General features: G+C 41.4%; 1 protein-coding gene and 1 non-coding gene across 2 annotated transcripts; both read right to left on the bottom strand.

Annotated features, from left to right (window-relative positions):
- Window positions 1–5,906: 5,906 nt before the first annotated feature.
- On the bottom strand, window positions 5,907–10,373 carry FMC1 (formation of mitochondrial complex V assembly factor 1 homolog). Its single transcript, XM_061414868.1, has 2 exons — window positions 10,075–10,373; window positions 5,907–6,200 (listed from the first exon to the last, which is right to left on the bottom strand). The coding sequence occupies exons 1-2, from the start codon at window positions 10,210–10,212 to the stop codon at window positions 5,997–5,999; spliced, it is 342 nt and encodes a 113-aa protein (XP_061270852.1). The 5' UTR covers window positions 10,213–10,373; the 3' UTR covers window positions 5,907–5,996.
- A 474-nt stretch (window positions 10,374–10,847) lies between these two features.
- On the bottom strand, window positions 10,848–10,920 carry TRNAR-CCU (transfer RNA arginine (anticodon CCU)). Its single transcript has one exon. It is a non-coding gene; the product is annotated as a tRNA-Arg (tRNA).
- Between the last annotated feature and the right edge of the window lie 15,341 nt (window positions 10,921–26,261).

Raw genomic sequence — 26,261 nt, 5'->3', positions numbered from 1 at the left:
TTTTGTTCTTATTATGTTTGTATTTATGTCCTGAACATTTGTCCATACAAAGGACAACCAAAGTACTGACTCAAAACCAGACAAAAACAGTCTAGTCAAAATTCATAAACATTTGAAGTTTATGGAGAGGAGAAATAGTGAGACATTACTTTACCAACAAAGGTCCGTCTAGTCAAAGCTATGGTTTTTCCAATAGTCATGTATGGATGTGAGAGTTGGACTATAAAGAAAGCTGAGTGCCAAAGAATCAATGCTTTTGAACTGTGGTGTTAGAGAAGACTCTTGAGAGTCCCTTGGACTTCAAGGAGATCCAACCAGTCCCTCCTAAAGGAGATCAGCCCTGGGTGTTCTTTGGAAGGACTGATGTTGAAGCTGAAAGTCCAATACTTTGGCCACCTGATGCTAAGAACTGACTCATTTGAAAAGACCTTGATGCTGGGAAAGATTGAAGGTGGGAGGAGAAGGGGATGGCAGAGGATGAGATGGTTGGATGGCATCACTGACTCATTGAACATGAGTGTGAGTAAACTCTGGGAATTTGTGATGGACAGGGAGGCCTGGTGTGCTGCAGTCCATGGGGTCCCAAAGAGTCGGACACTACTGAGCAAGTGAACTGACCGAAATAGCAAGAACCAAGCCTAAACTGAGTGAGCTTCTTGATTGGTCTATTAAAGACAGAGGTTTTAAAGAGTGAAAAGAAGATATCGAAGCCACAGTCAGCCCCATAATAGGCATTTTAAAATGCTTGTTGAGGGAATACCTTAGCGGTCCAGTGGTTAGTACTTGGCGCTTTCAATGCTGTTGCCCAGGGTTCAACCCCTGGTTGGCACACAGCACGTGCAAAAAAATAAAAACCTTGTTGAAGGAAGAAGGAGAAAAAGAGAGAAAGCAAAATTTAACCTGAGAGTTAAAGAGTGAATAGGAATTAGTCTGAGAAGTGGGGGATAGTTGGGAGAAAGAACTTTCCATGCATATGGAACAACAGAATGTTGAAAGAGAGCCATGGCTTCTAGAACTGAATGAATTTCTGTATGGCTAGACTGTCAGATGGAAAGAGAGGAGAGATGAAGCTAAAGAGATTTAGCAAGGGCCAAATCCTAGAGGACCTTGTTAAGTTTAGCTTGAAGGGTTAAAAGCTGGAGAGACAAGATCAGATCTGTACATTATGGAATATTAATTGATTGAAGAGCATAATTTGAATTTAGACCAATTAGGAATGGCAAAGTTTCAGAGAAAAGATGCAAGACATAAGGTAGGTCTGCAATAGGGTAGTAGCAATAGAGGTTCAAGATTCTTAGGGGGTAGAATCTAATTTAGTGATTATTTAACTGAGGATGTGAAGGTAAGGAAGCAGTCTAGAATAACTCAGATTTCTGACTTGAGTGATTGAGTAAAAATGTTAGGGAATGCCAGAGAGATTTATGGGGGAATGAGGAAGTTCCATTTTACATGCACTGAATTTGAGATGCCTTTGAGTCATCTAAGTAGTGGTTTCTGGCCACTGGACATACAGGTTTTTATAACTTGACTGGGGTGGGGGTCATAGACTGGAGTTAGCCTCTTGATAATTAAAGCATTGAAATGGAGGTGATCAACCAGGGAAAGCACGTAGAGTATGAGGTTAAGGACCTAGGTCTGCACCCAAGAAATACCAACACGTAAGGGATATACAGAAGAGAACACTGAAGACAAATGGCTCGAGTGAGAAGAAAACAAAATGTATCACGAAAGCCAAGAGAAAAAAGGAAGGAATGGTTAATAGTGGCAAATGCTCCTTAGAGCTCAGCAAGATAAGGAATGATCCATTGGGTTTAGTGGATGAAGGTCATTTGTAAACTTGCAAGGCAGTTCTAGTAGGGGAGAAACCAGACTGCAGCGGATTAAGGATGAATGGCTATGAAAAATAGAAAATGTCATGAGACAACATAGATAATTAACTTCAGAATCTGTCTGCTGAGCCAAAGAAGCCAACTTAAAAACAGTACATACATATTATGACTGCATTTGTATTAAATACTTGAACAGGCCAAATTAATCTACTGTGACAACAAGCAGGTCAGTGGTTGCCTGGGACCAGGTGTGGGGAAGGAGGGATGTCTGCAAAGGGGCATAGGGGAACTTTGAGGGGTGGTGAAAATATTATATGGCTTTACTGGGGTGGTTAATCCACAGGTGCATTCATTTGTCATTATTTGTTGACCTGCGTATTTATTATATGTAAATTATACCTCAATACAACTTATTTTACAAGTTTAAAAAACATAGAAAGTGAGGACGTCCCTGGTGGTCCAGTGGTTGAGAATCTGCCTGCCAATACAGGGGACACAGGTTTGATCCCTGGCCCAGGAAGATTCCACATACTGTGAGACAACAAGCCCAAGTGCAACAACTACTAAAGGCCTGTGCTCTGCTCCAAGAGAAGCCACTGCAGTGAGAAGCACACAGACAACCAGAGAGCAGCTCCCATTTGCCACAACTAGAGAAAGCCCACATGCAGCAACAAAGACTCAGCACAGCCAAAAATAAATAATAAAAAATTTTAATGTAGAAAATGAAAATTCATTCAATTCACTGAGTACATTCAATTCATTGAATACATTCGTTTGCAAAGAGGAACAAGTTAGAAGATAGCAGCTGAAGAAATATTTGAGACAAAGCCGACTACAACTGAGCCTTGAATGACAGGTGTTTGAACTGTGCTGGTCCACTTATACCTGGACTTCTTTCAATGGGAAATACTAAAGTACTACCGGATCTGTAGTTGGCTGAATCCACAGATGCAGAACCATGGAGGGCCAACTGTAGTTATACTCAGAGTTCTGAGTGGAGGGTCAGTGCCCCTAATCCTCCAAATTGTTCAAGAGTCAATTATAGTTGCTTTTAGATGGAAGAGCCTGGAGCATATTTAAATACTAATAAAATTCAGTGAAAGGAAGCAGTTAAAGCATAGCAGGTAAGAGACACTAAAGTGAAGGAATATGATAAAGCACGTACCACATCAGAAATTAGAATAGTGAGCTAACAAGTGCCCAAACCTCAGGAGTCCCTAGTTTTGGGACATTCCAAGTATAGAAAGGTTATCGCCAATACAATTCATATTCCACAATCGGTTCCTTCCAAATGTTGAGTTCAGTTAATTCTGGATAGTAAGACCACTGATAAGAGGTACAGGTTGGTTATATATGGACAGAAATGGCCTAAGCAAATCATTTAAACCATGGGAAATAATTTATTTCAGAAGACTGGTAGCAATAGGGCTTAGAGAAGTTGTTTAGTTGCTAAGTCCTGTCTGACTTTTGACCCCATGGACTGTAGCTTGCCAGGCTCCTCTGTCCATGGGATTTCCCAGGTAAGAACACTGGAACAGGTTGCCACTTCCTTCTCCAGGGCTTAGAGAAGGGTTCGTGATAAAAGAATAAGGGTGCAGTGGTTTGAGATGAAAACAAGATTTTCTTTGTCAAGCACTTAGGTACTGTGCAAATGTTTTATGTAAGTATTATTCCCATTTGTTATAACTACCTTGTTGGCATTCCCATTCTACAGAAGAGGGAACAAGCCCAGGTCAATTAACCTAGCCAAGATCACGCACATTATAAAGGTGGTAAATTATAAAGGTGGGACTAAAGCCTACGTCTGTATTTCAGGCTTCTTTGGTGGTTCAGCAGTGAAGAATCTGCCTGCAGTGCAGGAACCGAAGATGTGGGTTCAACCCCTGGGTCAGGAAGATCCCCTGGAGAAGGGCATGGCAACCCACTCCAGTATTCTTGCCTGGAGAATCTCATGGACAGAGAAGCCCGGCAGGCTAGTCTATGGGGTCGCAAGGAGTAGGACACAATTGAAGCGACTGAGCATGCATACTATATGATTTCAAACCCATAGTAAGTATTTCTTATCCTGCTATTCAGGGCTTGGGGCTGAGTGGTAAAGAATCCACCTGCCAAGCAAGAGAGACAAGTTGATTCCTGGGTTGGGAAGATCCCCTGGAAAAGGAAATGGCTACCCACTAGAGTATTCTTGCCTGGGAAACCCCATGGAGAGAAGCCTGGTAAGTTACAGTCCATGGGGCTGAAAAGGAGTTGGATAGGACTTACTGACTAAACAACCACCCTGTTATGCAATTCTGCCTCAAATCTCATTCTTTAAAAATGCTATGGGAATTCCCTGGCAGTTCAGTGGTTAAGACTTGGCATCTTCACTGCTGTGTGTTGGGTTCAATCCCTGGTCGGGGAACTGAGATCCCACAAGCCACGTAACCAAAAAAAAAAAAAATTATTATATACAGCTGCTGGGTATATAACAAGAGCAATCAAAAGATTGGTCTATCTTAATCCTTTTGCTTTCTTCATCTTAGTAAAGTAAAACATCTTCAGATAATAATATACCCAGGTGGCACTAGTGATAAAGAACCCACCTACCAGGGCAAGGAGATGGAAGAGATGCAGATTTAATCCCTAGGTAGGGAAGATCCCCTGGAGGAGGAAATGGCAACCCACTCCAGTATTCTTGCCTGGAGAATCCCATGAACAGAGGAGCCTGGCGGGCTACAGTCCATGGGGTCACAAAGTCGGACACGACTGAGGCAACAGAGCACACACGCATATGTGAAATAAAACAGGGGAGATAGGATATTAAACATTTTTACTTTTTTGATCTGTTCAGTTGAATAGATGCTTGGTTTGACTCTCAATACTGTTATTTTAATGTTAATCTCTTAGAAGAAAAAGATGTTTTGAAGTACTTTACGAGTGTTTGTTTAGGTTGTACTCCTAGTGAGTAGAATTGAGCTGTGCATTCAAAATACTGAATAACTGTCTATGTAAGTCACTGTGGAAGACACTTTACAGAATACAAAAATGAAAGAGGTGTCTTCCTTACTGTAAAGGAGCTGGTAGTTCAGGGAAAAAGAGGTTATATGTCTACGATTATACCAGAAGAAACTGACATATAGCACAAAGGGGGCACAGGTAAAGAATTATTGGTAGTTCAGAGAGAATTTTTATTTAAGGAATTCAGGATGTTAGAGGCAAAGGAAACATTTAGGGGTCTACTTTAATAGTTCAGCCCAATGATTTCCAGTGCTTCAACTAGGACAGAGATAGTGATGCTAACAGTTCTTGCAGAACTGTTTTTCACTCCAAACTTATTGATTGGATGTGGAGAGTGAGAAGAAAGAGAAATACAGAATGAAGCCCAAGGTCTTGACTTTTTCAGCCAAGTGCATGGTAGAGTCCTTCACCTTGATAAAGAATTCAAGAGGAAGAGCAATTTGACACGAAGGGTAGAAGGCAGAGGGGAGAGAAGTCAGTGTTCTCAATCCATCACCCTCTCCTTGGTCTTTCCGCAGCTTGTACTTGAGTGGTGGCCGTGTTCTCATTACCTAAGGGTCAGGCCTAGGGAGGCACTAGCTCTCCACTGTTGTAGCCCATCTCGTCCACATTAATTCAAACCATATCTTTATACACACACACACACACATACATATACATATATATCCCGTCGTTAACTCTCAATAACCCTGTTTGAACGTACCATCTGTTTCCTACCAGGATCTTAACGTCGTATTTGTGTATTTTTAAATAAAAGATGCATCTGTATAATTATTTGTTTGTGCATAGGAAACATCTAGAAGGATGCACACCAACTGTTAGCAATTGTAGGATTGGTAATGGGTCTGGAAGAGGGGAGGGAGATACAGGGAAAAGATGAGAGGGCTTTATTTTATATGTCTATACTATTTGAATTCCTTAATAATAGGCTGTATTACTTTCTAAATTGAAAAATAACTAAGAGTTTTCAAAGTAAATCAAGAACATCAATCAGCCCAGTGTAAGAACTTCAGTAAATTCAGAGAGTAAAGATGAAACCTCCCTGAGAAACAGTCAACAAAATTTCAGAGAAAACCCCTAAATTAAAAAAAAAAATTTAATGATAAATACATATTGACAAAAATTAGTAAACTCTTGCATGAAGACAGCATCCAAGGAATTTCTCCATTTTCATGGCTCCCAGCCCTTCCCTCCAGGCTGCTGGGGCAACTTGAGACCCACTAAGCCAGCAGACTCCTCCACTGAGCGCTCACCCTTGCCATGAAATTCCTGATGAAGGGCCACGTGTTCTCGAATGCTGCGTAGCAGGCAGAGATAGGTGGCAGCTTGGAAATGAAGCTCATGCTGGGCTCTGCACAGTTTCTCACTGGTGACCTGGAGAAGTAGCAAGGTCAGATAGTCTATTAACAGCCCAGCTGCAGATACAGGGGCACTGTATTGAGAGCATTATTAAACAAGCATTCTCCAGAATAAAAGTCAACTGCACACAGGAAATACAAACATATGTTTGTGTATACTTAATACATCTGTCATTTGGGCACCTGTTAACTGAAGAATTTTACGAGTTTCACTGAAGCACTTCATTGAGTGTCCTCAAATTTTAATACTGGAAAAATAAAGTTACCTCCTTTCAACATCCTCATTTAACGAATGAGGGATCTAAAGCCCAGAGAGTTTCCATCGTTGGTTAATGCAGAGACGGGGAACTATAGTCAGGTCACTAATCATTAATGTCACCTAAGGAATAAAATACAGAACTTTCTACCCTTCAAAAAATGAAGGACTGCTTTATTTTATGTGACTGTTGACTTTGGTTAATATGGCACATGACTTTCAATAAAAATTAAAAACTTATTTTGTCTGAAAAATAGTTTTGTCTTCACCAGTAACAAAATGAAGGTTTTATATAAGAATCATATGTTGATATTACTTAATTATACTCCCTCACAATGTACATTTTCATTTAAAAAATCTATATTCTGATGACCTAAGGTCATCAGAAGCTGGTCATAATTAACTTTCATAATTAAGTACATTAAAACACAGACTTTACTTGACTAGTTTTATGTTCTGAGGCTTGATAAAGGGGTAGGAAAGGTGAGAGGGAGATGTGTGCACAGCCTCAAATGACTTAAGGAGCCCTGACCAAGTGTGGATTAAGCTCTGGGCACCACTGCCTACATATGCTTTTCTTTGACCTTTCTTTACTGGAATATCTAGGTTTGGAATCTGAAAATTAATATGTCTGATTTAAGATCTGCAGATCATATATATGAAAATATAAGCTGCTCAAAAACAGAATTCATCTATTTTAACTTTTTTTTTCAATTTAACTTTTATAATTAAAAATTTATGAGATCAACACTAACGTTAAGCATCAACAAAGAGTAACATTCATCTCTTAAATCTAGTTTGATAGAATTTTAAATAGGAACTCTACATTAGTATAAGACAGCACATAACCAATCTTGATTCAGCTAAGCCTGAATTATGAGGAAAGAAGTGTCAGTAATATAACGTAGTAAATGAACCACCAGAGATCAAGAGATCTAATGAAAAAGAAAGCTGTATTTTCCCCTATAGAGAAAGGGGAGATCTTTCCCTAATTGAATCCCTTCAGCCTAAAGAAAGGAGAGACAACGGGCAAAGATGATTACTGAGTTAGCTCTGAGCCAGCAGGAAATAGAAACCATACCCCATTCCTCTCATGCATTCCAAAGAGTTGTTTCTAGAATATTTAGCATGAATTTCACATTTATTCCCAAGGGATTTCACAGCCATTTCCAAGGCTCTCTCAAGGGCAAATAATGTTGCCTCCATAAGGTATAAACTATAATCTTGTCACATTAAGAATCTTAGAGTGACTTCCTGTTACAATTAAAATAAAGTTTAAATTCCTGCCTACCTATCTTCCTCCACTTCATCCACCACACCCTAAGCCTTCAGTTCAGTTCAGTCGCTCAGTCGTGTCCGACTCTTTGTGACCCCATGAATCGCAGCACACCAGGCCTCCCTGTCCATCACCAACTCCCAGAGTTCACTCAGACTCACATCCATTGAGTCAGTGATGCCATCCAGCCATCTCATCCTCTCCCCTTCTCCTCCTGCCCCCAATCCCTCCCAGCATCAGTCTTTTCCAATGAGTCAACTCTTTGCATGAGGTGGCCAAAGTACTGGAGTTTCAGCTTCAGCATCATTCCCTCCAAAGAACTCCCAGGGCTGATCTCCTTCAGAATGGACTGGTTGGATCTCCTTGCAGTCCAAGGGGCTCTCAAGAGTCTTCTCCAACACCACAGTTCAAAAGCATCAATTCTTCAGCGCTCAGCTTTCGCCACAGTCCAACTCTCACATCCATACATGACTACTGGAAAAACCACAGCCTTGACTAGACGGACCTTTGTTGGCAAAGTAATGTCTCTGCTTTTGAGTATGCTATCTAGGTTGGTCATGACTTTCCTTCCAAGGAGTAAGTGTCTTTTAATTTCATGGCTGCAGTCACCATTTGCAGTGATTTTGGAGCCCCAAAAAATAAAGTCTGACACTGTTTCCACTGTTTCCCCATCTATTTCCCATGAAGTGATGGGACCCGATGCCATGATCTTTGTTTTCTGAATGTTGAGCTTTAAGCCAACTTTTTCACTCTCCTCTTTCACCTTCATCAAGAGGCTTTTTAGTTCCTCTTCACTTTCTGCCGTAAGGGTGGTGTCATCTGCATATCTGAGGTTATTGATATTTCTCCCAGCAATCTTGATTCCAGCTTGTGCTTCTTCCAGCCCAGCGTTTCTCATGATGTACTCTGCATATAAGTTAAATAAGCAGGGTGACATATACAGCCTTGACGTACTCCTTCAGCTGCTCTCAACTGTCAGTTCCTCTCTCCTCTTGACTTTCAGTTGTGCAGCTTCTTGGACTTTTACTAACCCTCACTTACTTGCTAACTCTAATATTCTTAAAGTTCCTGGGTAATAAATTTTAATAAATTCCATCCTGTAAAGCCTACCTCTTCTATATACCAGGACTCCGGGGTCTCTACTCCTTTAGCATTTGTTTATTCTAAGTCCTTGGTCAAATGGCTCCTCAGGTGGAATGCAAGCTTCTTAAAAGACAAGACCCATGTGGATCTTACTCGTCATTTTTAGTCAAGTTCCTGTTAGTCCCTACTATTGTGACCTTTCAAAACTTAGTTGAACTTTAGTTTTAACATTTTGCATTCTAACTTCCATGGCTCAGACAATCAAGAGTTTAAGATAATGGTTCTCCCCTTTCCACACTGTTCAAAGGACACCAGGTTTCCTTCGCTAAAGCCCAAGCTAATTATTCAACTTCTGAGATAGGTTGCAAATTCTTTCCAAGTCAGATCATTAACTCTAAATCTACTTGGGCTTGTATAGTTCAACTGTCCCTGAGTCTCAGTTGCCCCATTTGAAAAAAGAAACTATCTTTCATTCCATCTTGCCTATCCGTGGTAAACAGAGTGCTGGAGTGCAGAATTCATAAAGGAATTGTCCAAGGATGATGGATAGAGTCGGACACGACTGAGCGACTGAACTGAACTGAATTGATGGATGTTCATATTTATCTGCTACAGATGGAAAAATTGTTACTTGGTCATACATCACACATTCAACAGTACCACCTCATTAGAGGTGTCTAGTTCAGCTCTACAACGTGCGTGCTCAGTCCTGTCCCACTCTTTGGGACCCGGTAAGAATGAGCCCCCACTTCCTCCTCCAGGGGCTCTTCCCCACCCAGGAGTTGAACCCGCGTCTCTTCAATTAGCAGGCGGCTTCTTTATCACGGAGCCAGCTAAAAGTGGCGGCGTAGTCACGCTCTTCAAGTAGCTCCCATATCCCTCGCTCCATCTACAACTGCTTCTCAGAATAGCTCTCCTAGTGAAGGTGTGTGTTGGATAGATGCTGTGACTAGTAACCCTACACTCATCTTTCTGCTTGTCCCTCTGTTTCTTCCATTTCACTTTCCTCTAACCTTCCCATCCACACAGGCCAAAGACAGCCAGTGCAATCTCCAGGGACGGCTCCACCCCAGGACGACTTTGCTCTCCCGCCGGTCCTTGCTTAGTCCTTGGGCTTAGGTCTTAGACCAGGGCCTAGGGCCTGGGTCTGTCTGGAGGAAGCTTGGGCCTCAGAATTGCGGGTTAAGGCCAGGCGCGCTCCGTCCCGCCCAGACGCGACTCTCCCGCCCTCCCCGGAAAGGGGACGCTTGAGCACCCGGACACAGGTTTCCGTACCCGATGTGCACGGAAAGCTTTGACGAGATACCGATAGGCCGCGGTGTCGCGATAGGGTCGGCCTGTGGCCGCGTTCAAGTAGCGCAACTCCCGTAGAAGGCCTCGCCAAGTGCGCAGCGGTGACCCTAAGGCCGCCATTTTCCAGTCGCCGAGTCGGGTGCGGGATGGCGCCCTACGACCCTCCTGCTCCCTCACCCTCCTGCCCAGCCGCTTAATGGTAGGGTTGGGACCAGACTGCAGGCTCCCCCTATCGATTGCAGGACAGTGGGATGTCTCACTTCCCTTCTCTGCCGAGCAGCATTAATCGAACGCCGAGCGGCTTCCTAAGAGAAAAGCAAACGAAAGCCGAGTGTAACTGAATGGCCTGGAAAAAGCCTGGCGGAGAGAAAGAAGGTCCTTGTTCGTTTCCTGACTGCGTCATGTCAGACGCCATTCGCTAACGGAGCACCGCTGAACCTGGAGAAAAGGAGGGCATATCGCAAGTGGGTGTCAACTTAAAAATAGAAAACTTTGAGATTTTGTTTTATTTCTAAAGGGGATATCAACATTCAATCTATCGGCTTTCCCAAAATCTTAACGAGATTACGGCTCAGAAGGAAATGGGAGTCTATTGATTATCGCAAAATGTAGCCCCAAACCTAGAAAAACCACGCATACACTTCCCATCTTTAAAAAGTAAAATCAAGTTGGCATATTTCGCTATAATTGTTTAAGAAGCGGAAAAGGTAAAAGTTTTATTGAAAAGTTCATTTTAAAGGCAACAAAAACTTTGCCACCCCAGATGGGACTCGAACCCACAATCCCTGGCTTAGGAGGCCAATGCCTTATCCATTAGGCCACTGGGGCTTCTGCGAATAACGCGCTCAGACAACGTTTTCAATTTTTTTTCCTTCTTCGTACGTCATGTCAGAGTTTCCTTTTAACCTATCCTAGGAAACCACACTTAGTACCAATAATAGGGGGCGAGGCATGCTGGGAGTTGTAGTTCAAGAAACAAAATCCCACGTTATAGCTCCAAAGGTTTTACCCTCGAAAACAGCACCGATGCGCCGGACGGACAACGGGCGCGCGCACGGTTTTGTGTACACGTTTCCTACGCGGTGCCCCCGCGCCTGCGCTGAAGCGCACATACGACGTCGCGGAGCCGAACCCTCTTGGGACGCTGGCTGACTCTTCTAGATTCGCCTCTAGAGTTTCTGTCGCGTTGGGTTTTCTCCGGAAAACAGCCGGCCCCTTCCGGCGTTGCGGCTTTCTGGACGTAGCTTGCCCTCCATCCTGCCATTAGGTGGCGTTTCTGGCGGTCATTTTCTGTTTCCGGTTGAAACTCTGAGGCCATTTCCGCAGGGTAAGGGGCCAGTTAGAAATGTTTATCTTGCGTTCTGAATTGGCTGTTCAGTGGGAAACATGGGACAGCAGGGAATTGGAATTAGTTAATTAAGAATTAGTTAATTGGAAACAAATAGGAGTTTATTTTGGTTCTTTATTTAGTTGCATAAATCGGACAATTCATTTCTGAGTCTCAGCGACATTACCCCTTGCTTAAAATCTCGCAGTGGCTCCCCGTTGCCAGTAAACTTAAGGCCGCTGGACCGTACCTAAATTGACCGTTGCCTGTATCTTCAGTTTAGTTCAGTTCAGTCGCTTAGTCATGTCCGACTCTTTGCGACCCCATGGACTGCAGCACGCCACGCCTTCCTGTCTATCTCCAACTCCAGGAGTTTACCCGAACGCATGTCCTTTGAGTCGGTGATGCCATCCAACCGTCTCATTCTCTGTCGTCCCCTTCTGCCCTCAATCTTTCCCAGCATCAGGGTCTTTTCCAATGAGTCATCTCTTCGAATCAGGTGGCCAAAGTATTGGAGTTTCAGCTTCAGCGTCATTCCCTGCAAAGAAATCCCAGGGCTGATCTCCTTCAGAATGGACTGGTTGGATCTTCTTGCCGTCCAAGGGACTCTCAAGAGTCTTCTCCACCACCACACTTAAAAAGCATCAATTCTTCGGCGCTTAGCTTTCTTTATAGTCCAACTCTCACATCCGTACATGACTACTGGAAAAACCATAGCCTTGACTCCACGGACCTTTGAGGCAAAGTAATGTCTCTGCTTTTTAATATGCTGTCTAGGTTGGTCATAACTTTGCTTCCAAGGAGTAAGCGTCTTTTAATTTCATGGCTACAGTCACCATTTGCAGTGATTTTGGAGGGCCCCCCCCCCCAAAATAAAGTCAGCCACTGTTTTCCCATCTATTTCCCATGAAGTGATGGGACCACATGCCATGATCTTTGTTTTCTGAATGTTGAGCTTTAAGCCAACTTTTTCACTCCCTTCTTTCATTTTCATCAAGAGGCTCTTTAGTTCTTCACTTTCTGCCATAAGGATGGTGTCATCTGCATATCTGAGGTAATTGATACTTCTCCTGGCAATCTTGATTCCAGCTTGTGCTTCTTCCAGCCCAGCGTTTCTCATGATGTACTCTGCATGTAAGTTAAATAAGCAGAGTGACAATATACAGCCTTGACGTACTCCTTTTCCTATTTGGAACCAGTCTGTTGTTCTGTGTCCAGTTCTAACTGTTGCTTCCTGACTTGCATACAGATTTCTCAAGAGGCAGGTCAGGTGGTCTGGTATTCCCGTCTCTTTCAGATATTCTCCCCTGAATTGAAATTTGTTAATCCAGCTTTCAAAGATGTTGCAAATTTAAGCATGCTCTGAGAAAGGAGAATAATTGGAAGTAGGTTTTCAGTAACTGTTGGTATGTTATGGTAAGGGGCGATAAGACATAATTCTGAGTTCCTTTTTACTGAACTGCCAAGGGACTCTTCTTCCATTTTTAGACTAAAGCAGAGTAAATAGATAATCATAAAATGTTAGTTCTAACCAAAGGCAGCCTCCAAACAAGCTTCCCCTTTCATACATACATTGTTTATTACAACAAGAGGTGAAGCGTTTTACCCCTCCTTCCCACCATTCCTGCTCTTAAATCTGAGCAGGCTTTGTGACTAGCTTTAACTAATACGTAGAATGTTCTGGAACTTCTATGGTACCTCAGGCTTTAAAACTGTTAGCTTTCACAGTGTGCTTCTTACCTAGCTACCATGCTATGAAAACTACAGGGCTCATAGAAGAATCCTGAGACAGGCCCAGCTGAGCTCTCAACTGACAGCACTAATTACCAACCAGAGAAGTGGGCCATCTTGAATGTTCCAATCCAGTAGCACCCACAGATTACAATAGTCTTAACTGGTGTCATATGTAGCAGAGAATTGCCCAGATGAATCTAGTCAACTCAAAGAAACGTTAAAAGAACATGACTGTTGTTTGGGAATAAATTCCACTAAATTTTAGAACAACTGTGTGTCAACAGAAAACCAAATCAGTCAATGCAATGCTTCTCTAATTAAAAGTGTTAGCAGTCAGTTAAAACCAATACTGTTTGTCAAATAAAAAACTTCTGTTGACCTTGTATAATCTAAGGTTGCAAGTTTACACTGTGTCCCAGGGCATTTCACAGGCAATGTCTCATGGGACCCTATGAGGTAGTACTCTGATTTTACCTACTTTGAAATGTGGGAACAAGCTCAAGGCAGTTTCATGGTTTAGTCAGCTTTACTGACTGCTCAGTGATAAAGTCAACATTTGCTCTCAGGCAGTCTTAACTCCAAAGCCTATTTTTTAAACTTAAAGTTTTATAGCAGAAAAGGGATTTTTATGAAAAAGAGGTGGGGTGTCATAATCAGAACTGGGTAAGGTTAGAGACCAGGTTTAGAAGCTACACAGCCAAGAACCTCACCTAAAAGCCTGCTCCAGAAGTGGTCCAGTGAAAACAGCAGTCACTGCAGCTTGCAGTGCTGACACAGGGACGCTGCACAGGGTCTGGACACTGGCACCAAGCCTGTGGCTCCAGGACACTGGCAGTAGCTGGCTCTTATGCGCCAACTTGTGCCAGAATGGAGAAAGTCATTACCTAAGAGTCAGAGCTCTGGGCTGAGTACTTCTAATAAACATGGCCTGGGTCATGTTCCCATGCTGGTCAGAGGCGGCTGGGAAAGCAAATACTTTGTCATTCATTGAATTTTATTAAGCTTCTAGTAGTTTGGCCACCTCATGCGAAGAGTTGACTCATTGGAAAAGACTCTGATGCTGGGAGGGATTGGGGGCAGGAGAAGAAGGGGACGACAGAGGATGAGAGATGGCTGGATGGCATCACTGACTCGATGGACGTGAGTCGCAGTGAACTCCGGGAGTTGGTGGACAGGGAGGCCTGGTGTGCTGCGATTCATGGGGTTGCAAAGAGTCGGACACGACTGAGCGACTGATCTGATCTGATCTGATGAGGCAGGCACTTCTAGATGCTAGGGAAACAGAAGCACAAGTAGTATAGGTCAGCCTTTCCTCTACTCATCAAAGTTTCCATTCTAGAAAGGGGCAGACAGACAATAAGCAAATAAACAAGCAGAACATAAAATTTATCAAATGGTGAGGAGTGCTATGAAAAATAACTAAATAAAGCCAGGGGCCAGGGATTAAGACCTGTTACGGGTTCTGGGCAGTCCTTCTGGATAAGGTAAGGACATTTGAGCAGAGACCCAAATGATGTGCAGAAACTGCATCTTCAGCTTGTGTTTGTGTGTGTTTGTGTGTATGTGTGCCCACATTTTAAGTAGAGACCCTGCCTCCATTTCCCACCCATTGTGAGGCCACCGCTATTCTGTCCTTCAAGCTCTGTGAGGTACAGGAGAAGTTCTGGGACAAGTTTTCTATGCCCAGAGAAAGGAGGTCTAGTCTTAACTCTGCAACTACAGCAGTGACTGGCTACCTGGCCATGCACGTGGGAATCTGGAGGAAATTTTAGTGGGAAAGAGACGGGACTAAGGAAAGAGGGTGATTCTGAGATGAGACATACATAGGCACTTGCTTCCATCAGTCAGTGATTTCTAAACTTCTTTGTGTATCCACAGTGGTAAAAATCTTGTGCCTCCCCATAAGTCTTTGTATTTATTTTAAAATCACATACATGTACTATTGATTAGTGTAGAATATATATTTAAAACATGCACAAAGTAGAAATAAAATTTTTTAAAATGAAAAACAGTATTTTGAAAACATTTTTATTGTTATTTATTAACAGTAAAAAACAAAGTCCTAATTTCTCTCAGTAAAGAAAGATGAACATACTTTATTGAAAATGCAGTGTAATACGTTTTATTATTTTTAAAATCTTGGTCTAACACATTTGGGGCAACAAGATCACATAGTGATAAACATTTCTAAACATCCATTTTCAAATTTCTCTCTTCATTGCATGAGCTTCTTTTAAAAAGGCAGTCACTTACAGTTTTAAAAAATTACTTTTAACTTAAAGGGAACCTTTAAATATGTTCATTTCTTTCAGAAGATCAGCTAGGCAGTTGTATCCATCAGGGAAGAATCAGAAAAAGAGAAACAACTGCAGGCTTTTCAAGCAGAAAGCAGTCGAGTGCAGGGCACTGAGATGCCCGATGGCGCTATTAGAGGACCTGCAGGAGCCAGGGGAAGTCGCTACTCACATTCAGCAGTTCAGAGTATCAGGAGGTTGCTGCTCTTACATAGGTCAGAAAATACAGGGAACCCCCCCAGTGCTGATCAGAGCTGCTCACCCCACCCCCAAGTACTCATATAGGAGCTGACAGGAGATTACATGTGAGCTGCGGAGAACTTTTAAGTCTCCCACGGACGGCCCATTTTGCTAGGCGCTGCCGCTTTTCCCTCCCATCCACAAAATAGCCTATGAATACATCTGGCAGAAAGAAATCACATCCAGAACCTGGAAGGCAAGGAGTTTGGGAAATGTTTCCATAATTCTAATCCCTGTGATACATAAAAGGATGTAGGAATGAATGCTGGCTGCCAAAAACCAGGCTGTAGCCCACACAGCAGCATACTCCTGAGCCTCTTGTCATCACAGAAAGGGACAGCAAGTGAGAAACACTCGCCCCTATCGTATAAGAAAAATAGGTAAATTTTAAGTTAGACAGCTCTTGTAAATCCTTTTAAGCAAGCTAATCACTGCATCAGTGTAGCTTATGTATTTTTATGTAGTCTACTTCCCATTACATGGTAGTTCTGCTTTTTAAAGGTCTTACTTTAAACATTAACCTTACCAATAACATCCTGTAGCATATAGACTGCAGTATGTTATAACACTCAGAAGCAAAGGTGACTATTAACCAGCAAGCCAGACTTGCTAGATGTAAGCAGAATGCAATTTATCCCTCCCACCACTGCTGCTCATGGACTTCTTTCTCTCTGGCATGAAATCCTGGGTGGTTCACATAGCTTTTCCAGGGAATAACAGGCAGTTGGCTTTTTTTTTTTTCCCTCCCCTCCCCCCACTGACCCTGCTTTGGTTTTTTAAAAAATTCAACCTGTTTAACATTAAAACTCCAAACTTGTTTCCATAAAACTTTTCCCCGTTGTCAGCTGCGGCTGCCACAGGCTGAAGGTGAGCAGTTAGGACTGCAGGATGGAGCCTACTTCTCCATCTCCCCTGAACTACTCTCCCACTCTTCAAATGTAACCTCTTCCTGGAACAAGCTGGATTTGTATAAACAGAAAGCAAGTTGTTTTCTCAGGAGTGCCCCTACACACTTGCTGTAATGATTTGTTATGCTTGGATGAAATTCACGGCTTTTTTTCTTTTAGGTGACAAACAGGTTAGAGTTATCATTTTAAAAACAGTCTTCTTTTTAGGTATGAACCAGTCTCATCCAGTATCAGATCAAAACTGCAAACGCCAGTTTTGATTTAACATTTCTCTCCTCCTCCAGCCTGGAAATGTGAAGAGAAGGGGGACCAGGGTCAGTGTCATTTCTGTTTCTCACCCCCTCTTGCCTCCTTGCTGGCTGCTGTTGCAGCAGCAGTTGCAGCAAGGGAGAGAAGAGATGAGGTTTCTTTCCGTTGGTGGAGAGATAAGCTGGTGTCTGTGACCTCTAGGAGCAGCAGATTCCAGCGTTGCTTTTTTTATAGCTCAATAGTTCCTCTTTCTCTGGGGATCTCTCAGCTGCAGTCCCTTGTGGGCCGTGTCCTCTAGTTACTCAGGATGCCTGCACCCGCCGCTTAGTTTCCAGGATCCGCCCCTCCACTGAAGTCATTTCATCCATCCAGGTGTTCCCTTTGGCTGGGTTCCTTCTTAAAATGAGCAAATCTGATTCCCTTTCTTGAGAACCACATCGGACCCACAGGAACTCAGGAACTTTGGCATGCAGTCATGCCACACTCCCCATGCAGCCTTCTCTCCTCTAATGTCTTCTCCAGGAGCTAGTCACCTACTCCTCACTTGTCTTTAGACTTTAAGGAGTAAGTCAGACTCCTATGTCCCTCAGATTCCACTGGAGATGGGTCAAGCCCTCCAAACAGTCCTGTGGAGGGGCCCCCTCATTTGGCACGAGTTGAAGAGGAAGCACCCTGACCCTCTCCTGCTTGGGCAGCAGAAGGGAAACGTCCAGCATATTGACAACTGCTTCCAGAGGAATCTTCTCACATTTTCTCATGGAGCCTGGAGGCAGGTGCCAAGCCAGCTCATCTGTCCCAGCACTGAGCTAGTGCTTCCCAGGATCCGCTTCACAGTCTCTTAGCACGTGGCGCACAGGTAATCTAGTTCCCTTTCCCTTTAGAACGTGGATGGACTTGGCACCTACTGTTTTGTTCTCGGCCTTTGGGGTTTCTGGTGAAACTGACACAGAGAGAGTCCCACTTTAGTAAATGAAGGTACCATTGTCAGACCTTCCTTATGGAACCCCTGTTCTTTCATCAGGATGCCTGAGGCACTGCAGGCAACACGACTAGTGAACTAGACTGCCTGAATGTACAGTTAATATAGAACTATTAATACTTGTCTTTTCGTTTTAGTGACTAAGTCATGTCCAACTCTTTTGTGACCCAATGGACTGTTACCCACCAGGCTTCTCTATCCATGGGGTTTCCCAGCAAGAATATTGGAGTGGGGATTGCCATTCCCTTTTCCAGGGGATCTTCCTGACTAAGAAATTGGACCCGTGTCTCCTGCATTGCAGGCAGTTTCTTTGCCCTTACATATTAATTATTAAGTATATCTTATTGACTTGTTAAATTTCAATATTATATATGTTTATGGGGCTTCCCAGGTGGTGCAGTGGTAAAGAATCCACCTGCCAGTGCAGGAGACGCAAAAGGTGTGGGTTAAATCCCTGCATCAGGAAGATGCCCTGAAGAAGGAAATGGCAACCCATTCCAGTATTCCTGCCTGGAGAATCCCATGGACAGAGGAACCTGGCGGGCTACAGTCCATGGGGTCGCAAAGAATCAGACACGACTGAGGACAGGGACCTTGACCTTAACATATGTTTATATAGAGAGATAGCTATTTTTATGAAAACTATGTATAAGACTTTTTTTTTGCGATATGAAATCATACCTTTAATCTCATCATGAAAACGTCTTAAAAATATCCTTATAAAAATTCCCCATAAATATAATTTAGAAGGAATTTTATTAATACTTCCTTTATTGTTGGATATTTATGAACTCTTTCTTGATTAAACACAGTGCTGGTGTGAAAATCTTTGTGCAAAGGTATTAGCTGACATTCTGAAATACTTCCTAGAAGTTGAAAATTACTGTAAGACTCGTTTTTCACATTGTGGAAGATTAGATGTGCAGAGAAATCTCAATATAAGACACCTTAAAGTGCTGGGTGAAATTTCCATACACATAAAAATATTTTTTCAACGTGTGAATGAGTAAAAGAAGCCAGAATAACCACAAGTCAAAAAGGAAGAAAGGGAACAATAAAAGTAGCATTTACCCTGAGGGATAATCCTGGTGGCCTGTTATCCCTGGTGGCCTAGAGTGTGGATTTTAATTTGCCTTAGTGAAAGTCACTTAGTCGTGTCTGACTTTTTGGGACGCCATGGACTATATACAGTCCATGGAATTCTCCAGGCCAGAATACTGGAGTGGGTAGCCTTCCTCTTCTCCAGAAGATCTTCCTAACCCAGGAATTGAACCGGGGTCTCTTGTATTGCAGGTGGATTCTTTACCAGCTGAGCCACAAGGGAAGCTCTAATTTGCCTTAGGCAGTCCAAAAAAAAGAGAAAGCCTCAGATCACCTTGGTGGGAGGTCAGATCATGTTGCTATGCTCCTCAGTCGTGTCCAATTCTTTGGGACCTCACAGACTGTAGCCTGCCAGGCTCCTCTGTCCATGGGATTCTCCAAGCTAGAATGCTGGAGTGGGTTACCATTTCCTTCCTCCAGGGTATCTTCCTGACCCAGGGATTAAACCTATATCTCCTGCATTGGCAGGCAGTCCTTTACCACAGATCCACCAGGGAAGCCCAAGTCAGATCATAAACTCTTACAAAATGATGGCACCCCCAACAATTAACCTTATTGCTGGGAATGAAAACAATATCCCCTGACCTCACCGAGAGGAGACTTTTCTGTCTCAGCTCAGGGCTGGGTGGCACGTGGGGAAAAGCTTCTGTACAAGAATTCTTAATGACCAGCAGTAACCACTCATATACATCTGTGGCTGGAAAGTTATCCTATCTCTGTGGCCTTGAAATCCTTAAGCTGAACATTTAGTTTGAAATGGTCTTGGATTGGCAATGTCCCTAGAAACCTGGAAGCAGCAAACTCAAATACTCTTTAGAGGAACACACTTTAAATCCAGGCCTCAAAGAATGCACAAAGTCGAAGTGCAGGGGAGCATTAAAAAAAGAAGAAGAAGAAATCACCAAACACATGCAGAAATAAGCCAGTATAAGCAAGTTAGTAGAAAAACTGTAGGACTGGACCTACAGTTGGTTCAAGATCTTACTCTGGTGTCTAGAACTTTATGGGTCTGATGCTCCCAACCCACTAAGCACATGCTAGGGCCCTGACCTTGGCCTCTCTCTTTAGTACACTTCACCAGCTAAGAATACTGCTAAACCCAGGAAAAAATAAGCTCATTTTTTTGAAAATGAGATATTTGAGGAGTATAATCACAACAGAGACAATAAATGCAACATACCGTGCTAGACAAACCAGAATGGAACAACACTGATCAAAAACTTGAGCATAATAAAAGTCCTCACAAACAGGATAACAGTAAGAAACAAGCAATTATGTAGAACTAAATGGAAATATATATGAAATATGTAATAGCTGAACAAACCCAATACAGTGGATAAAAACAATGGCTACCTAGCTGAAAAATGAATAATAATCTAGATCAGCTCAAGGAATTTTCTTAGAAAGTATTGGAAAGGGATGGAAAATGTGAAAGAACATTTAAGAAATAATAAGTCAATATCTGAACAACATGAATCCCACCCAGAAAGAGAGAAATGGATTTAGGGAAGAGATCTTAAATCATAAGTAAGAACTTTTCAAAAATTAAAGATAAAAAGGACTCTAAAGGTCTCATGGAGCACCAAATAGAAAAATTATGGAAAAATCAAAATTTTGACATATTACATGATATTTAAGAATATAAGAGGGAGGGGATATGTATATACTTATGGCTGGTTCCCATTGTTGGACAGCAAAAACCAACACAACATTGTAAAGGAATTATTCTCCAATTAAAAATAAAAATTTTTTAAAAGACAAAATGCTAAAAGCTTCTGGAGAGAAGAAGCAGAAAGCTCACAAAAGCTTAAGAATTAGATTTATACTAGTCTTCCTAAGAAATACAATGGAGACAAGAAAACTGGTGAAGTGAATTCTAAGTGAATATAGAATATATTTTCCTAAGGAAAATAACCTAAGAGTATTATATCCAGCTAAACTATTACTTAAATGTAAGGACAGAAAGATATATTCAGACATACAGAAAGATATATTCAGACATACAAGGCCTTAGAAAATTTACAGCACAAAAAGTCTCTTTGAAAGCCCTCCTGCTTAAGTGAGATGAGTCAGAGAAAGACAGAAACTGTATAATATCACTTACATATGAAATTTAAAATATACAGCAAAATTGTGTATTATAAGGAAGCAGACTCAACAGATACAGAGAACAAACTAGTGGTTACAAGTGGGGACAGGGAAGTGGGTAGAGTACAAACTTAGGTATAAAATAAGCTACAAGGATATACTATACAACATGGGGAATATAGTCAATATTTTATAATAATAAATGGAATATAACCTTTAAAAATTATGACTCACTATATTGTATACTATAATATACAGTATTTTACATCAGCTGGAAATGTAAAATGGTCCAGCTCCTGTGGGAAACAGTTTGATGTTTCCTCAAAAAAAAGAAACATAAAGTTACCATATGACCCAGGAATACCATTCCTTGGTATATATACAAAAGAACTGAAGACATATACTCCACAAAAGCTTGTACACAAATGTTCATAGCAGCATTATTCATATTAAAAAAGTGGAAACAGCCGAAGTATCTATACTAATAAATGGATATATAAAAATGTAATACATTCATACAAAATACTATTCGGGATATAGATAGCTTGGATATTAAATTTAATATTAGGGCCAAATATAAAGAAAGATAAGCAACATTATATATTGTTGAAAAGAAAAATATATCAAAAAGATATAACCAAAACAAATACAACATTGTAAATCAACTATACCTCAATTGAAAAAAAAAAGAAAAAATAGATATAACCATAATGAACATATATTCACTCAATATATGCCAAGACCGAAGGAAAAGGAAGAAGATGCACATAAACAAAAACAGAGAATGAGAGCAGGAAAACAAGTACAGATGCAACAGAGATTATATAATAAAAATATTTTTAATACACTTCTAAGAAATTGTCTACAAGTGGATTGATTGTATATAGGTGCTATAGGACAAGCAATTGACATAATTCAACTCATACTTAACAAGATTTCCAGAAAATTAGGAATAGAATTTTAACTTCATAAAAACTATATACCAAAAATATAGAATAAATGCTATACTTAAAAGAGAAAATTTTCCCATTAAAATAAGAAACAAAGATGGGGACCCTGGCTGCCCAGTGGCTAGGACTTGGCACTTTCACTATGTGGGCCCAGGTTCAATACCTGATGAGGGAGCAAAGATCCTACAAGCCACATGGCATGACCAAAAAAAAAGTGAAAAAATTGGAAGAGGAAATTAACCTGCCATTATTTATAATTATATGATCAACTCAGTTAAAAAATTAATAATCAGACAAGTAATTAGAAGAGAATAAAGCTGCTGGATTACTAACTCAATTTGTGAAATCAAAAGCATTGATCCCAAGAAAACCACTAGAAAATAGATTAACATAACCATTTCTAAAAACAACAAATCCTAGAAATGGTAGAAATCAATACATGAACAATATCTTTACAGAGAAAATTTAAAAGGTTTACTAGAAGACATGAAAGAGGATTTTTAAAAATGAAGAACAAGAAGCGGAACAAGAAGCAAAACTAAGGGTGGGTACCTTTGGGATAGAGGGAGTGGGGAAGTAAGAAAGGAAGGAGAAACCTAATTTATCATAAAATGAGGAAACGAGAGCTTCTATTAAGAGATGAAAACCAGGGGTACTCTTTCTACCCCCTTCTGATGCCTATGTCAGAAGCTTTCTCTATCTCCTTTATACTTTAATAAAACTTAAAAAAAAAAAAGAGATGAAAACCATGCGCTATGGATTAAGGCACACAATTAATGCACTGCTTTGCATTTGCGGTACAGTAAAGCAGAAATGAACTATATACAACACATACTGACACACAGTTTGAAAATGCAGCAGCAAACTATGATGGGAGAGGCAGTAGTTGTCAGAGGGTTACATGTGAAACCTGACACTTTGAGTGCAAGGGCAGAGACAGAGGTGAAACTGAATCACTGGATAAAGCTTTATTTCTCTTCATGGCTTCACTTCAAGCTTTACTTCTCTCCAATACAAGCGGAAAAAGTGGAAGTGGTGATTTGGACTCCAATCAGTGTGGACGGTGAGAAGCTATGACAAAATTAGACAGCGTATTAAAAAGCAGAGACATCACTTTGCTGACAAAGGTCTGTATAGTCAAACCTACTTTTTCCAGTAGTCATGTATGGATGTGAGAGTTGGACAGTAAAGAAAGCTGAGTGCCGAAGAATTGATGCTTTTGAATTGTGATGCTGGAGAAGACTCTTAAGAGTCCCTTGGATAGCAAGATCAAACTAGTCAATCCTAAAGGAAATCAACCCTGAATTTTCACTGGAAGAACTGATGCTGAAGCTCCAATACTTTGGCCGCCTGATGGGAAGAGGTAACTCACTGGAAAAGACCCTGATCCTGGGAAAGATTGAAGGCAAAAGGAGAAGGGGGTGGCAGAGGATGAGATAGATAACATCACTGACTCAATAGACATGAATTTGAGCAAAATCTGGGAGACAGTGAAGGACAGAGGAGCCTGGCATGCTGCAGTCCATGGGGTTGCAAAGAGAATGACACAACTTAGCAAATGAACAGCAACAAAGCTAGGTTTACCTCTAGACTGCTCATTACATGAACCAAAAGATTCCCTTAATTGTTTTGCTTAACAGACTTTTAGAGCAGTCTCCCTTTACTTTATATGCCAAGGGACTGACACCTGTGATGGAAGAAATCTTAACTGGTATTTATCCACTCTTGTACTTTTAAATATATATTTTTTAAGATTTTTAAAAGTACTGGTTTCACTTATATATTTGGGAATATTAGAGCAAGAGGAAGCATGAATTTATGCAGGGGAGAAAAAAGAGGCAGAAGAGACAGAATAATAGTAGCCACCCTGTATTAGTTCTCATGTGCTAGGCACTATGCTAGGTGCTTTCCATACCTTGTCTCTTAATTCAACAACAAAACCCTCCACTGGGAATCATCCCTGCAGAAATGAGGAGGCTGAACGGAAAGCCACATCTTGTCTGAAGTGCCACCTTCATAAAGGGGACCTCAGAGCCCAAGTCTGATGTCAGCCTGTTCTGCACGCTGTGCCATCCTAGTACAGAAACGATAGTGGGGAAATAGTGAAGGGACAGACACAGGGACACAGACGAGGTAAATATACACAGAGACAGAAAAAAAAACAAGCCACATCAGGGCACGTTCCGATGAGGAAGAACTACCGTATGAGCCAATACCCGTCACTGCCCTTTGAAAAGCTCGTGCCCTCACCTGCAATGTAATGCAATCCTTCGAGCACCCAGAATCAGCTCTTCTGCTTTTACTTCCAATTTTCAAAACTCTTTAAAAAATATTTATTTTCTCAAATATTCCTTAAAGCTTTACATGGATATGAAGCAATGTTGCAGATTCAGACACTGAGTTTCAAATCTGGAATGTCAGGCCTTAGTATCCATTACAAAACAAACGTGCGACTGCCGGTTTGGTTATGCAAACAGACACCAAATACCTAAAGGACAGCACAGTTAGACCTGTCATAGCTAGCTAACCGCTCATCAGTAACTGTGCTACTGTAGCTATGGAATACTATATGAACTGTCAACAAGTAAAGACAGATCTCTATGTACTGAGATGGAATAACCTCCAAGATAATGTTAAAAAGCTGGATACATGTTTATGCTTTTAACTGGAGAACTTGGTGGCAGTAGTTGGTCTGGGGAGAAAAAGGGGGACAATGGGTAGGAAAGATGCTTTGCACTCACTGTCAATCATGTATTTGGTGTTTTTTTTCTTCTACCCAAGTGCAAGAATGATCTTTCCCCCTAAAATCTTTATATCAAGCTGTTCAGTTGTGTCTTCCCTCTAAACCAGATCCAGTTTTGGGGTCTGAGTGGGAAGAAATAAATTATTTATTTCCCCTCTCCCAGTGATTAGATAGCAAGAGGCTCCTTCCCATTTTTTTCCCCTTTTCTCCAACTAAACCCACCTCTTTGTTTCTTTACAAAACTCCCAAACCAAAAACTTACTCACGGTATCCACGTTCATTGAAAACCCGTTTATGTAAAAAGATAAAGCATTTCTCTCACCACTCTGTATTTTGCAGTGTACGTCCGTTTTCTTTCTGTGCATATGCATGTGCATGAGCAGTTATTAGCTCACACTTTTCTGCACTAAAGCTAAGGTTGGAGATGATTTCTTGACTACATGGACAAGTATAAAACACACTTGCTGCTTCAGTTTTCTGTATTCCTGTGAACCAACTCCTCTGGACATCTGTCCCTCATTCAATTCAGCCTCAGAGAACAGGCTGCATCTCGTGTTTAATTCTTGGCTCTAAATTGACTTGGTTAGTCTGAAATCCTTAACTCCTTGGGCCATGTTTTTTCTTCTTAAAAACTTCATATATATATATATATATACATATATATATATATATATATATATACACACACACACACATACATACACACACACCATACAATCAATAATAACACAGAACTAGTATAAATGATAATAAAAGCTAACATTTATCTAGTACTCACTATGAGTCACTGTACTAAGTGCTTCACATGCCTTATATATAATTTAATGTTAATCAAAGTTACATGAAAAAAAGTATTCCACAGTCGAAGCTTGAGGAAATTATGGCTTTAAAAAATCCTATTTAACAATGGCAGCTTTAATACGTTAATCCACATTTGCAAGATGGTAGTCAGATTACTTAGCTACAAATTTGAGGGGCTGTTACTCCCAAAAACACACTTTTGCAAAACTACTAGTTTTTCGTAAAAGCACTTGCAGCCTACCCTCTCCTGCCTGAGGACCATGTCTTTAAACTTCTTCATCTTAATGACAGTGCATTGAAAATACACTTAAATACCAGGACTGTTTATATTTGAGGGCATATGTTCTTTTCTGTATCTTATATGCACATATACAGTTATAAATGACGAAACTGTTCGATTTCTCTCACAAATTGCTACCTTTTCACCCTCTTTCCCAGTCCCTACCTGGATTTCTAAGGTTAAATTCTTTTTTTCACTTTTTTCTCATGCCAATATTTTCCCTAAAGAAGTCCTCTACAAGTAAGACTAAAAGATGCTCACTTATGCAACTAGGTGAGCATCCTGCATCTACAACTGCAAGCCCTGACCCTGGAGGCAGGCATACGCCTACACAGGCACACACCCTCTAATCTGAAGGAAGAACCTAGTAAGCCTGCGTTCCAGGACTCACACAGTCTGGCTTCCTCTAGTCATCCCAGCACCCACCTCACACCAGCCTGGCCGCCTTCCTGTTTCTTCCTGAGTCTGCTCAGGA

Source organism: Bos javanicus, chromosome 4 (genome assembly GCF_032452875.1).
Source record: "Bos javanicus breed banteng chromosome 4, ARS-OSU_banteng_1.0, whole genome shotgun sequence".
NCBI classification, from domain to species: Eukaryota; Metazoa; Chordata; class Mammalia; order Artiodactyla; family Bovidae; genus Bos; species Bos javanicus.
This window is presented reverse-complemented; position numbering and strand designations above follow the sequence as displayed.